Raw genomic sequence first — 13,779 nt, forward strand, 5'->3', positions numbered from 1 at the left:
GTGATGCATTTTCACTGGTTGCTAATCATTAACGCCTCGTTGCCTGTTCCCCCAAGGACGGGCAGCTGCCTGTTTTGCTGTGGTGGGCCCTGGCTGGGCACCCTGCGGCGCCGGCCGCGGGGCGGCCGTCCGCGCGCAATGGCCAGCCAGAGCTGGAGAAGGAGGTTTGTGCTGCTGGGCTGACCCTGTGTCCTGGGGCTCCTGGAAATAGCTCTCCATGTTACTCTTTCACCGTTACCTCCCGGGGAGGAACAGGGCAATAAAGCTGCCGTGCCGGCACTGCTGCCAGCAACAGCGCGGAGCGGCTGTGGCGGGGAAGGGACAGGGGCCGGGACCTGGCACCAGTGGGACGTGTGGTGTGTTCAGCTCTGTCCCTGCAGCCGGGGTCTGATGGGGCAGTTTTGTGCAGGAGGGGGTTAACCCGGGGGAGCTGTGCTGGGAGGAATGCCTTCCCTCCCAGGGGACCTCATTTGCAAAGGTCCTTTAACCCCACTGCAGAGATCGGAAAAACATTGCTGGCAGCCAGGAGCTCCCCAAGCCTCGCTGTCTGAGGCTGCAGGGAGCTTCAGAAACGGCTTTGGAAAGTTTCCCATGATGTAGAGTCCTGCTTAAATCAGCCTGGTGAATGCCATGGCAGCAAGGTGTTTTTTCATCAGCTGTAGGTTTGAGCTGACATGGAGGTGGTGGGCAGCGTGCCCCCACGCCACACCTGACCCCGTCCACGCTCCTGGGCACCCCTGCAATGGGGTGAGGGCAGAGGGATGGGAGAAATGTTACAGCTTGGGGCTGCGGCAGTTCTGCAGTGCTGTTCACACAGCGTGCGGGTGTTTGAATCTCCTCCTGATAACAGAGCGAACGCCAGGGTTCAGTAGGAGCAGCTGAACGGTTGTATTGGGTGGCAGGAGGAGCAGGAGCTGCAGGACCCCCCGAGTGAGGCAGCCACCTGCGTGGTGTGGGGAGGGGACAGTGCAGGGAAGGGTTAAGGTGCTGGTGCTGGAGCACCCCGTGCTCCACGCAGCTTCACGCGCCCTCGAAGCCTGTTTTTCCCTTTTACGTAAGTTGTTCCAAACATGTTTGTAGCAACCCCCGGTGATGCACCTTTGGCAAAAGTGGTTTTGGGTCCAAAGATCAGTGCTGGGACAAGCGACCTGCCTGCAGCAAACAAGAGTCCGCAGAGTATAAAACCCCAGCAGCACGGTGGAGCGCGGGACACCCTGAGCCACGCCGAGGGGCAGCGGCTGCAGAGGAGGATGGAGGCCAGCATGAACCTCCTGCACGATGTGGGCATCCAGGCGACACACTGGCTGCAGGAGCACTTCCAGGGCTCCCAGGACTGGTTCCTCTTCATCTCCTTCGCCGCCGACCTCAGGAACGCTTTCTTCGTCCTCTTCCCTATCTGGTTCCACTTTAGCGAGTCAGTGGGCATCAGGCTCGTCTGGGTGGCTGTGATCGGTGACTGGCTCAACCTCGTCTTCAAGTGGTGAGTGGCCCCATGCCACGGCTCCCTCTGGGCATGTTGGCACAGCTGGACTAATGTGGGCCAGATGCGTGCTTTCAGCCTTGACATTGGTGTAAAATGGACCAGAGTTCGGCCCCCAGCTTGGCCGTGGTAATGGTCACCCCTTCTCAAGCCATGCGGCAACAGCTCTCCCCCCTTCCCAGAAGCCAGGCAGAGAGATAGAGCCTCCTGCAAACAGACCCCTTTGCCGTCAGCTGGGGCTGCAGTTCTGCGTGAGCGCTGCGCAGAGCCCCTCGCCGCGGGGGTGATGTGGCACAGCTCTGATATGCAGGATCAGGGCTTGGTGCTCCCCCGATCTGGTAGGTGAGTGTTTCCCACGGGTAAGCCAGGACACTCATCTCCCCTTCCTTTCCACAGCTGATAACGCTGGCATCGCAAAGGGAGCCCTGGTAGGCAGCACGCAAGGGACTCGGCTGCCGCTCCAGACACAGGATGATCTCGCTGGCAGTGCCACTCGTACCATGGGGCTGATCCACCCTGGCATCATGGCCCAGCAGGGTTCGGTGTCAGCCGGTAGCCGTGGGTGCCATCCCTGCGGGCGGTGGGCTGTGGTACCAGCAGTCACAGGGTTGGTGGACCAGTGCAGTCCCATCTCCACAGCTGCATTTTAGCGTCCCAAGGTTTTGGGGCTGCGTGCACCCACGTGCATGGGCTGCACCTCACGTTCCTGTGGCAGGACCTGGCAGTGTGGCTGGGGGGGTGGTGGCCACCCTGGCTCTGTGCCTGCCCCGCAGTTCAAATCCCCTGGGGATGCCCACACTGCCTGCACGTGTGAGAGGGACAGGGACAGACGGCCTCGGCCTCTGACGCCACTGTGAGATAGTTGCTCTTGGCCTGAAAAAGGCTTAGAGGAAGCAGACACTGCTCCTCTTTCTCAGCATGTTGATTTACTCCCAGGAAGTTCTTGCTCTTCCCCTTCAGGGGCCAGGGATGGGGACACGGACAGCCAGTGTCGGCTGTCAGGACCAAGCGACCGTCTGGATGCTGTGTCTGTCGGGATGCCCTGGACCACTCATGGGTCTTTTGCCTCTTCCAGCTCCCAGGTCAGAGCTGAAATCGCAGCTCTGCCCACCTGCTCTGGTGCCCAGGACCCTTACGGCCCCTGTTCTGCTTTCTTTTCAGGATCCTCTTTGGAGAGAGACCGTACTGGTGGGTCCACGAGACGGACTATTACAGAAACACCTCTGCCCCAGAGATCCAGCAGTTCCCACTCACCTGCGAGACTGGCCCCGGTAGGGTCCCCCAGCCGCGGTGGGGTCCCCCAGCCCCAGCAGGGGTGGCAGGTGCTCGCCCGGGGGGACCTGCACACACAGCTCCCCGCTCTGGGTCTTGGTCCCTGCAGGGAGGGGGGTGCTGGCATGGCTGTGGCCGTGGCTGGCAGCCCACCGGCAGCACACACCGCTAGCTAGCTCTTGAGAGAGGCTGATTATCACTGAGCCACAGTGTTGGCCCCCACTGCGCTCCCGGGGACACCAGCCGCGGGACCCCCAGCCGCGCCTGCAGTGGGTGGAGGCAGGGCAGCCCCTGAGCAGAGCAGACCTTGACCCTCGTGCGGACGTGGCAGTTCAGCACAAACCCTTGCCTGTGCTCAGCCACAGCCTTGGCCCGTGCCGGGGCCGTGCTCTGCCCTCCAGCCCCAAACGTGGGCAGCTGCTCCATGGGGAAGGGGCTTGCCCAGCTCCGGGCCAGCTCTGTCTGTACTTTGCCCGTGGCTTTCCACAGGAGCTGGGGAAGGGCTGCAGGTGTCCCCGGTGTGCTCAGCGTCAGCCATCGGCAATGCTCAGCACCCGCTGCCCAGTCTTGCCCAGCAGACGGGCTGCAGAGCCCGGGCCATGCTCCCACACTGCCCTTGCCATGCTGTCCCCCTCGCCAGCCTCGCCTGCACCGGGGGACGGAACTGGACACCACCACAGAGGTGGCACCATGGCCACCAGGGGACAGGTGCTGGGTGCCGTGCCATCTGGTGCCATGGTCCCCAGGGGCTGGGCTGCTTCCTGGGAGCCCCGAGGAAGAGCAAGGTCTGACCTGGGGCTCTCTTCTTGCCCAGGGAGCCCCTCCGGCCACGCCATGGGTGCAGCAGGCGTGTACTACATCATGGTGACGGCCCTCCTCTCCGCTGCCATGGGGAAAAAACGCTCAAGGACACTCAAATACTGGTAAGCTGTGTACCAAAACCACCCGTGCAGGCAGAGGCTGCTCCAGAGCCGACGGCTGTGCAGCCAAACCCATAGAGGCACAATGCTGTGGGCAGACAGCCGGGCGGGGTGTGCGTGAGGACAGCTCGGCAGACAGCCAGGCACTGTGCTGGGGCTATGCGAAGGCGGCACCCTGGGCAGCGTGAGCCGGCCCTGGCACCAACATGGCCACCTGCCCCTCACAGGGTGCTGTGGATGGTGCTTTGGACGGGGTTCTGGGCAGTTCAGGTTTGCGTCTGCCTGTCCCGAGTCTTCATTGCCGCCCACTTCCCCCATCAGGTCATCGCAGGTGTCATCTCAGGTGAGTGCATCAGACCACCCGTCCCCTTCCCTGCAGCACTGCTGTGCTGGACTGCAGCACCCGCAGCACTGGCCACGAAGGGTGCACGGCCTGACTGACGTGTGTGGGGTCATGATGCAAAGCTGCATCCATGGCTCTGGAGTTACTGCCCTCATCATCACAGGCAGGCTGCCCTCCAGGACGTGCCTTGTCCCGATCCCATGTGAGGCGTGAGTCCCAGTCATGTGGGCAGGGCACTGCCAGCCGCTGCTGGGCTCTGAAGGACAGTGAACATACAGTGAACATGGCCTGAAGGCACAGGCAGGGCAGGCTTGGGGTGTGAAAGGGTCTCACTGGGCAACGGAGCAGAATTGGCCACCTGTGAGCAACGAGGTGCAGCGGTGGCCACTGGGGCAGTCAGCACCGCACAGGAACACCTGGGTGACCCCGGCACGTTCCCCACTGGCACGCCCAGGGCTGCAGGATCCACTCAGCTCCGCCGCCCCAAGGCAGGTGATCACTTGCTGGTCAGTGATGCCTCCTCTCCTGCTTTGTTACCGGCAGGGATGGCTGTGGCCAAGACCTTCCAGCACATCCACTGCATCTACCATGCCAGCCTCCGTCAGTACTTGGGCATCACCTTCTTCCTCTTCAGCTTCACCCTGGGCTTCTACCTGCTGCTGCGGGCACTCGGTGTGGACCTGCTCTGGACACTGGAGCGGGCACGCAGGTGGTGCGCCCACCCTGAGTGGGTCCACATTGACACCACCCCATTCGCCAGCCTGCTCCGTAACCTGGGCATCCTCTTCGGGCTGGGGCTGGCCCTCCACTCCCACATGTACCTGGAGAGCTGCCGGGGGAAGCAGGGCCAGCAGCTGCCCTTCCGCCTGGGCTGCATCGCTGCCTCCCTCCTCATCCTACACCTCTTCGACGCCTTCAAGCCACCCTCTCACATGCAGCTGCTCTTCTATGTCCTCTCCTTCTGCAAGAGTGCGGCCGTGCCGCTGGCCACCGTTGGCCTCATCCCCTACTGTGTCTCCCAGCTCCTGGCCACGCAGGACAAGAAGGCTGTCTAGGGGCGTCCCCACAGGTAACGGCGTGCCCGGGCAGGCGGCCGCCCCGGCTCTGGGCTCAGGGGCAGTCACTGGACCATGGGCGCAGCCCAGCCACTCTTTGCTCCCCACTAAATTGCACAGACTGACTCCGCACCGGGAGGAGACGGTGAAGGCTGGGCTGGCGGCACTGCTGGATGGCTCCTGTGGCACGGACCCACAACGCCAGTCATGCCATAGGCTCGGGCCGCCTGCACCCAGCTGATGGCACAGGGCGCCCCGCGCTCCCAGGGCTCTCCTGCTGTCCCTCCCACCTCCACGGCTGGGGGTCATCAGCCTGGGACCCAGTGGCAGTGGGGGGAAGACCCTGCACTCCCCTGCAGCTCAGTGGGACGTGCCACCTCCACCCTGAAGAGCTGAGGAACAGCACCACCAGGACCAGGGTCCTCACCCATGGGTGCGCGGGGTCTGCTGGAGAGGCAGGTCTGTTACAGAAAGGGGCAGACACTGTGATTTGGAGATAAAGCACCGGCTTGCCTGAGCACTCCTCAGCCCTGAGGTGTTCGGTATTCACTGCGCTGTGAAGCAGCATGGGGTACACATATGCGTATGTGTGTATACATACATAATGTGTATCTATATACACATATACATATGGGTGTGTCTGTAAACAAGAGGTATTTTATTAAAGCTGAAGGTGTGTTTAGCTGGTGAGTTCGGATGTCCTGCTGGCCGGTGAGGCAGGATGGGGGTTCGGCTCCCAGGTGCAGGGACTGCAGCGGGGGCTGCTGGTGGCATTGGACATCTCTCCTGGGGTGCTGCTCCTACTGTCACCTGCAAGGCACGGTCAAACCACCGGGAAAGGCAGTGCCACGCTCCCCCAGTCCTCATCACCTCTCACCCTCGGGTGCAGTCGGACATGGCCAGCACAGTGAGAGGGGACAAGCTGCTTTTTGTGCTGTTTATCCAGGGTTTCTGCATGCACCTTGTGCCAGGAACGGACACACTCGTGTCACCTCGCTGCTTATGGAAACAAGCACAGGGACCAACCAGCTCGGCTGGGGCTGTGCCGAGCCCCCAGGCTGTGGAGGCAGAGCTGCCGTTCGCCCGCTGGCTGTGTTGCGGGGTTGGGGCCCAGTGGTCAGTGCTGGCTCAGCCTCCAAGCACCGCTCGCCTGAACACCAGGTCTGCCCGAGGCGCAGGAAGTGGCTGCATCAACGTGGGGTCAAGCTGCGTCGCTGCCAACATCTTGGCTCTCCCGTCAGACACATCCTGGCCCTCCTGTCTTGGCGCCGTGCTCATTAGCAGCAAGTCAGCTGCAGGCTTGCCCTGCTGACTTCAAAGCCGTGCAGGCTGTACAGCCTGCCGGTTAACTCAGTAAACACCCTCTCTCCGTCTGAGAGCATTTAAAATAGATACGAAGGTACAGATACTTTTTCCTGCCAGGCTGTATGTATGCATCTGCAGTGTCTCCCCCAAAGCACCAGTTCCTGCAGCATTTACCCGATGATGCTATAAGCATCAGGAATGTTCTCTGCTGTGGCACACCTGAGAAATGCCATCTCCCCTACCCAGATCTTGCAATGCCTTTGGGAGATGGTGTCCAGCAGACCATGGCAACGTCCGTTGTCTTGCTGCAGCTTAGATGGGCCTTTACCACATGTGGCAGCCGAGTGTGCAGGCTTTGCAGCCTTTCCTAGCCCTCTGATGGGAGCCCTCTGATGGGAGCCCTCTGGCCACCGCAACATCGAGAGCCGTCAGACAAGAGAGCTCCTTCCTCCTGGCCAAACTGCACATCAGCAGAAGTCCACGCTAAAACCCATCCATGCTAAAATGCCTTCCATGGCAAAGTTTGCTGTAAATCTTGCTTGGTGCAGAGCTCAGCTGCGGGCCTAATTCTCTGCAGAAAGCTTACCTCGATCAGCACGCACACACAGAGTTTCCTCCAGCTGGGGAGCAGGCAGGCTTGGCGCAGCGGTTATCCCAGCCAGGAAGGGCTTGGACAGGGCAGCCAGACCCCATGGAGGCAGCCGCAGAAGGCCCCTTGCTGGGAGCCCGCCGTGTGCGGTGGGAACAAGGGCTGCTGGCCCCCCCGCAGAGTCCCAACAGGCGCCGATGGGCAGCGCAGCCGTGACCCCGTGCCTCTGCTTGCCAACCGCTGGCAAAGGTCTCTTGGCTGAATGGCAACTGCACTGGCCGTGTGCTGGGGCTGCTGCTATCCTCTGTGTTCATGGTAGATAAACCTCCTTAGGATAGAAGTTTCTTTTCTTCTATTTCTCTGTTTATTACCGACATCTGAACCAAACCTGTCATGCCATTCCTAGCAAGGAGGGGAAAAAAATTCCGAAATTACCCGTCGTGCTTTTTCACACTGTGGCTCCACAGCGCCCTTTAGTCTCTGCAGCTGAGATTGCAACAGCTCCAGGACCCACCGTGGCAGAAAAGGCAAGCTGGGGAAACACGGGGGAGTAGCTCTGCCTGATCCCAAGGGAGTTTACATCTGTATTAGCTGGAGGAAGTCCTGATGTTCAAAAACGGACCGGTGACAACTGCACCCCAACAAGGGAAAGGACCAATACACGAAGGTGAATGATTTCCTGCCTGTGGGGCATCCGCTCTCCCAGCTGCTCTCTGCCCTGGGTGATTCAGGACTGTTACCTTTTGCTGTGCTTGATCGAGCTGAGGAAAGCTTGCCACTATCCAGGACGAGGCACCAGGTGGGGAACAGCTTCCTTTTGCTGAGCGTTGGTGATGATACTTGGAAATGAGTTTGGTTGTTGGAGACTCCTGAACTCAGGTACTGTTCTTGTGATGGGGAGCTTGAGAGGAGGATGGAACTGACACAGCTGCAGAGATGGGAGTGGGGGTAATCGTGACCTTGCTCTTCTCTTCGAGGGCTGCTCTGCTGGAGGACAGAGCTCAGGGATCAGCTCTTCTACCAGTTATGCCACAGCAAAGGCCAGGTGTAGGAGTGCTGTAGCAGACCAGGAAGATGCCTTCCCAAGGCACTACCAGCACAGCCTGGTGCTGATGTACCCGTGCACAGAAAGCTGCAGTCTCTACTTCGGGGACTACAGAAATAGCTGCTGTTCCAGAGAATGCTCAGGAGCTGTAGGTACAAGCCTGGACAGTATCACATTTTGCAGACTAGCATAGAGTGACATGAGCCAGCTGTATGCCAAGACCCAGTCTACCATTGACAGTTTTAAGAGTACAACCTATCCGGGCTTGTCCAGAGTAATGTTCAGGCCAGACTACTGCGCCTCTGTAAAGCTATTTCTTGTCACATAAGAGAGCCAAACATAAGATACTATTGCAGAGGCAGGGGAAAGGCCACTGCTGGGGAGAAGAGAATGGTAATGAAAGCTTGAGCTCATAGCAACAGAAGTGAAGGAAATGTTCAGGCACACACCTAGAAGAAATGCCCAATGTACGGCTCAAACAAATGACTTTAATATGGTTTTCTGCCTGCCTGCAAAACAAAGCACTATATGGCTGCTTCTATCTGTATTTAATTCTCCTGTACAAAGAGTCAGCACACCTGTGTTAACATGGTTCTGCCAGGCCAGCTACAAATGGATGAAGTTCCTTCTTGCAATAACATACTTGACGCTACCAACAGTAGAGCTTCGGGACTGCAGCGATGAAGCTGGTGTTACCTGACAGCTGCTCCCATCAGCGTCACAACTGGGTCAATAGCAACTGCTGCCCGAGGGAACCACCGAGTCCAGAGGTCAGCGGCAGCCCTGCATGTTGGCCAGCAGCAAGGCATGGCATTAGCACAAACATCTTCAGATCTCCAGCATCTGCAGATTTCTGAGTAGCCAGGGAAAAAAGTCAGTCCCTTTTTTTTTAAAAAAGGGCTCACAGAGACTTGTCCCTTGGTGCCCCATCCTTTCCTTGGTCACAGGCTTGACAACAACACCTTGTCTTCTTGCTTCCCAGTTCTATTTCAGTCAGCTGTAACTGGTGACCAGCTTAGTTTGGTCTTTTAACGGGGATTTACTGATCTGACCATCCCTCTAATTCTTGCCACATTTCATTCCTTCTTCTCCTTACAACATTTCAGCAGCAAAAGCTTGATTCATTTTCCCTGCACTTGTTGTCAAATACCATCCTCAAACCCTCTGCTTCTTACCAGTATTCTGATTTTTTTAAGTGCACCCAGCTTATTCTAAATAAATACGCTCACAAAGCAATTACTCTTCAGCAATGCGTACAAAGTAAAAAGTCACAAGGTAGTGCAAACGGGAGGGCCCCCTCTCTTGGTTTTAGGAAGTCGACAAAATGGTTAAATGATGACTACTTTTAATCACTTAAGAATGCGTACTATTTGTCTGGGGAAATGACAGAACCCTTGCAGCAAAGCATGGATGGCAGCTCCCTTCCTCCAATTTTCCATGACCACCAAATCAGCTCACACAGAGCATATGCACACCAGCTGTTGTTTTTATGTCTTTATTCTCTGGGAGAGAAGTTGGTGGAGCTTATGCAAAGCAGGGAAGACAGCCCTACTTTGAGAATTGTTTCTTACGCTTCAGGGCTTTGACGGCTGATGAATTCCTGGAGCAGAGCTTGCACTTCTCCTCGCCGACTCATCTTGCTTGCCTTGCCCTGAAAGCGGCCTCGCTTCCCAGCTCCTTTGCCTCCCAGCAGCTCTGCCACCCTGCAGTGACAATAGTACAGGCTAAAGGCCACTCATCTGCAGAAAAGAGTGACCTGGCCTTACCTGCTCCAGAGAGCAAACAAGGATCCATGCCCTAATTATACCGCCCAGCTACTTAGTCTGCAACATTAGAATTCTTACTAATTTTAAAGAAACCATAGAACATGTTACCTGGGACCTAAATTCTCAACTGCTTCAACAGGTCCAGCTAGAAGAAAGAGTCCTGCTTCTTTTTCATCTCCCACAGTCAGGAACAGCAGGGTTTCCTGTGGACAGACAGATGGATCTTGCTCCAGAATAACCAGTGCTCTCCTTGTCCGGGAAGATGACAGAGACTCTGGCCACAGGACCCATCCAAGCATGCAAACCATTCAGAAGTTTGTGTGCATTACTGAGACAGAGACTCAATTTGAAGAAAGTAAAAGGGAGGGGGGCTTTTGAACCTTCTATGCTCAATCTTATGTTGTGGGGGACAGAACAGGTACTGCAGTATCCCAGGTTAAAAGGATATGGTTGGCAGTTGGACTAGATGATCACTGTAGGTCTCTTCCAACTTAGTCTAGTCTAGTCTAGTCTAAAACAGCTGATGAGGTTCAGTACAGCTCTTTGGGGGACAGGCTCTTCTACAGTGCTCTGAATTTTCACTGTTGTATTTCTTGACTATTGAGGATTGCCCTGCAGATTGAGGCTGCTGGGGACAATAATGTCATGCAACTTTTGAAAGGAAACAGACCCGTAGCTTGAGACTATAGTACAAACAGAAGCCTGATGCTGCCTGTGTTACCGCTTGAATGAAAAAGACAGTGGTGTCAGGTTAGTCTTCATCAGTGACTCACCTCTGTCCCGATCTCATTAGCGATGATATTCATAAATTCAGAGTCACCTTCTTTCCTGTACGGATGGGTAAAAAATAACACTTCAGAAAGAACAAAAAATTCCCTCTAGAATCCAAAATATCAATCAGAAACCAAAGGCCTGACCAGGCTTGGGGTTTTGACCTCTTGCTGTTAGGATGGAGATGAGCTTTTTTTCCTATATATCTAAATCCTCATTGTGCATTACTGTGGACATACTAGGAATTATTTAGAGGTTGATCTTTAAAAAATAGAGCTCCTCAGTTTTATTTGAAAATATCAAGGGCAGAGAGAAATCAGACACAACCTTCCAGCAGGCTGAGGCAGTTTAATAGTCTATTCACCTTGTTGCTATTCTTCCTTGAGAAACAAGCCTGAGTAACTGTCAGAGAGATGCAACTGCCATAAAACGTGTAAGATAGATACCTTTTTACTCTTTTCCCTGAACTCCCCCATACCTGTGTAACACAAACAGCTGACTTTGAACAGGTTTGTTCTTGAAGTCCTGGGCTATCAAAACAGCAATGTCTCTAAGCAGATTCAAGTTATTCTGAAAGAAAAGCAAATAAACTGTACTGCAGATGGAGAAGTCAGTGTGAACACTGAGTTGTGTTCCCAGAGATGGGAGCAGTTTTCATAATATCCACAAAAACTGATGTCTATGATTCCATTCCCAGTTATCACAACTAAAGCTCAGGTCTACAGGAAGCAGCCACAATCTGCTTTTCTCAGCCATACTCCTACCTTCTGAAGCAGTTTCACAGAACTCTGCAATCTCTTTACAGCCTCTACATGCTCACCTGGTCCGTTTCTGAAAGAACAAGAAGAATTTGGATCACCACTCTGAGGGACAAAGAAAGGATTTCTTAGAAGAGCAAAAGCAGATAGCATAATGAAAACCACTGCGTAGATGTATCCTGAGGCTTATGTGGTATTTGTCAGAAGAAATAGTAAAGATGAAATAATCAAAGTGGAAAGGTTATTACTTGAGCAGTGAGGTTAGAGCCTTCTCAGTACTGTGACTTTGTTCGATTGACTTCAGGACTCTGTTTCCTGCCAGGAAAACCAAGTTGGTTTTGTTCTTTTTCCCTTTTTCTGTGCCAAGGAGTTTAATAACCTTAAAAAGAAAATCACCCTGGTCAGACAAGAACAGTACTTTGCTTATACGCACACACGTGCTCAGTTCCTACTAGACTATACCTTGTTGTGAATATAGGTTCTCTGCCAGTGAAAATAAACTGATTGAAATCAGCCATAAGGTCAACATACAAAAAAAAAAGGATGGTGATACAATGGAATTAATACAATTTGCTAGTCAGGGGCTGCACTCTGCAATGCATCTGGATGTCTCTGCTGGGATACAGATTCCAACAAATGACTAAAAAGACAGAAACACTTAAAGGCAGCTCTAGAATTTTATCTCCACCTGCCTGCACAGAGGATTTCTCACTCATGACAAACAATCAAAAATACCAGTGCTCTAAGCAGAGGGAACAAATGGCTAGCAACCCAGCGATGCAGTCAGACTGGAAATATACCATGTGCCCTCTGCAGAGGCATCAGTAGTTCAGAAAATATTGTTACTACAGACAAGGGCTGAGTTCTGTTACAAAGAAGGAAAGGAGCCTAACTGACTGGACAAAGACTGCTGACCTGTGTGAGCCCTCTGGGCTCACCCAACACAGGGCTTCTGCTGTCCGCTTTACCATCAGGACAATTTCTGGCAGACTGGATTTCAGGGACTTCTTGCTGTGCTAAGTCTGAATGTGTAGAGCAAGGCTCAGCTGCTCAGCTGCAGCCCCCCACCTGCAAGTCACTCAGGTTGGAGACATGAGTCCCACAGCACATGTTGGAGTCTATGCCTTCAATGTCAACAACTCGCACTGGCCCCGCATGGTCATCTGGCAAACCACGGCTTCTCACCTATCAAAAGGAAGACAATGGCAAACAAGGCAACATCCATGCTGCGGTTATTTTGGTGCCACGGATACCATCAGTTCTCTCCCCACCACTCACTGTTTCAATTTCAGGGTCATCTGCAGCCAGCTCCCTCACCATCACAGGTACCCGCTCCCGGATCTTCTCATTCACACTTCTTTCCAGGGCCTCTATTTGCTCTGCTGTCATGGAGGGGGTGTCCAGCTCAATGACACTTCGCTGACGGCCCAGTTCCCTGCACCAATGAAGAACATCTGCTGTTGTAGCTAAGACCACCTGGAAGGTCCCTCTGTGCAGCACTAAGCACCATTCCACTGCTGGGAAAGTGGTGGCTGAAACAAAACATACTTCCCTCCTCTCCGTTATTTACAAAGCACCAGATGCATACCAAACACCTGGAGAAGGACAAGACAGAGCAAATACTTTGCACAACTTCTCTCCAGTTCAGTCACCTCTCCCAGGCCCCCTGAGCTCGAGTGAAATGTCCAAGGGCAAACTGCTTTTGATTTATCAATGTTCAGCTCCTTGTGGCACATGTCAAACAAGGTAAGACTAGGGTCAAAATGAGCCTTTTCCCTGCTCACCATGAAGTTGTCTTGAATGCAAACATCTGTTCTGCCATGGCAGTGATGAGGTGCTGTCCTGGAAGACACAGGCAACAGCTTTCAGTGCCACTAGACACAGGAAAAGAGATTTTCAGTCAGACTGTATTTTTTTTATTGACATTCCCCATGACATTTGCAAAGGTCTGGGCATGGGCTCGGTGCTGTGGGACTTACGCGACTGCTTAAGGAGCAGACAGAAGAGACAGCCATCGCCTTGTGGGCCTCGGGACCCTGAAAGCACCACGGTGCCCCTGAAGACTTTGCAGCAGGTTGAACTTTTCCTTCCAAATTTGTTGGCAGTGGGTTTGTTTACAAGCGAAGGAGAGCCCGCAGGGAAGTGCCTGCCTTGCCAGCTGGCCCCGGGGACGGACTGTGCATGCAGAGCCATCGGGCTTCCCCCTCCCCTGACCGGGGTGGGGACAAGCTGCGCACTGGCCACCCCCCCAGCACAGGGCCCGGGTGAGGCGAGACGAGGCCGCCCCGGAGGGGGCCCGCAGCACTGCCAGACGTGCCTGCAGCGAGGGGTTACCGGACGCCTCTCGGTCGGGCCGGGGCACGGACCTGAATGCTGCTGCATGTGGTCGAAGCGACGCTCCCAGTCCAGCGACAGCAGCACCTCGGCGCCCGGCTCCAGCGCCGCCTGCACGAAGTGGACGGCCTCGGTGCCCCG

The 13,779-nt window shown here is 55.1% G+C and overlaps 2 protein-coding genes across 2 annotated transcripts; one reads left to right on the plus strand and one right to left on the minus strand.

Annotated features, from left to right (window-relative positions):
- The first annotated feature begins 1,039 nt into the window (after nt 1-1,039).
- G6PC (glucose-6-phosphatase, catalytic subunit) lies at nt 1,040-5,070 on the plus strand. The gene is made up of 5 exons (XM_010297383.1): nt 1,040-1,480; nt 2,642-2,751; nt 3,567-3,675; nt 3,900-4,015; nt 4,559-5,070. Exons 1-5 carry the CDS (start codon nt 1,071-1,073, stop codon nt 5,068-5,070), a joined length of 1,257 nt encoding a protein of 418 aa, XP_010295685.1. The 5' UTR covers nt 1,040-1,070.
- A 4,424-nt stretch (nt 5,071-9,494) lies between these two features.
- On the minus strand, nt 9,495-13,776 carry AARSD1 (alanyl-tRNA synthetase domain containing 1; the record flags this gene model as incomplete). Its single annotated transcript, XM_010297384.1, has 10 exons — nt 9,495-9,712; nt 9,884-9,978; nt 10,549-10,603; nt 11,025-11,116; nt 11,311-11,377; nt 11,553-11,683; nt 12,373-12,489; nt 12,583-12,739; nt 13,089-13,146; nt 13,671-13,776. Coding segments are annotated over 10 exons (1,014 nt in total), but the record flags the coding sequence as incomplete, so codon positions are not given.
- Between the last annotated feature and the right edge of the window lie 3 nt (nt 13,777-13,779).

Source organism: Phaethon lepturus, unplaced genomic scaffold (genome assembly GCF_000687285.1).
Source record: "Phaethon lepturus isolate BGI_N335 unplaced genomic scaffold, ASM68728v1 scaffold36241, whole genome shotgun sequence".
NCBI classification, from domain to species: Eukaryota; Metazoa; Chordata; class Aves; order Phaethontiformes; family Phaethontidae; genus Phaethon; species Phaethon lepturus.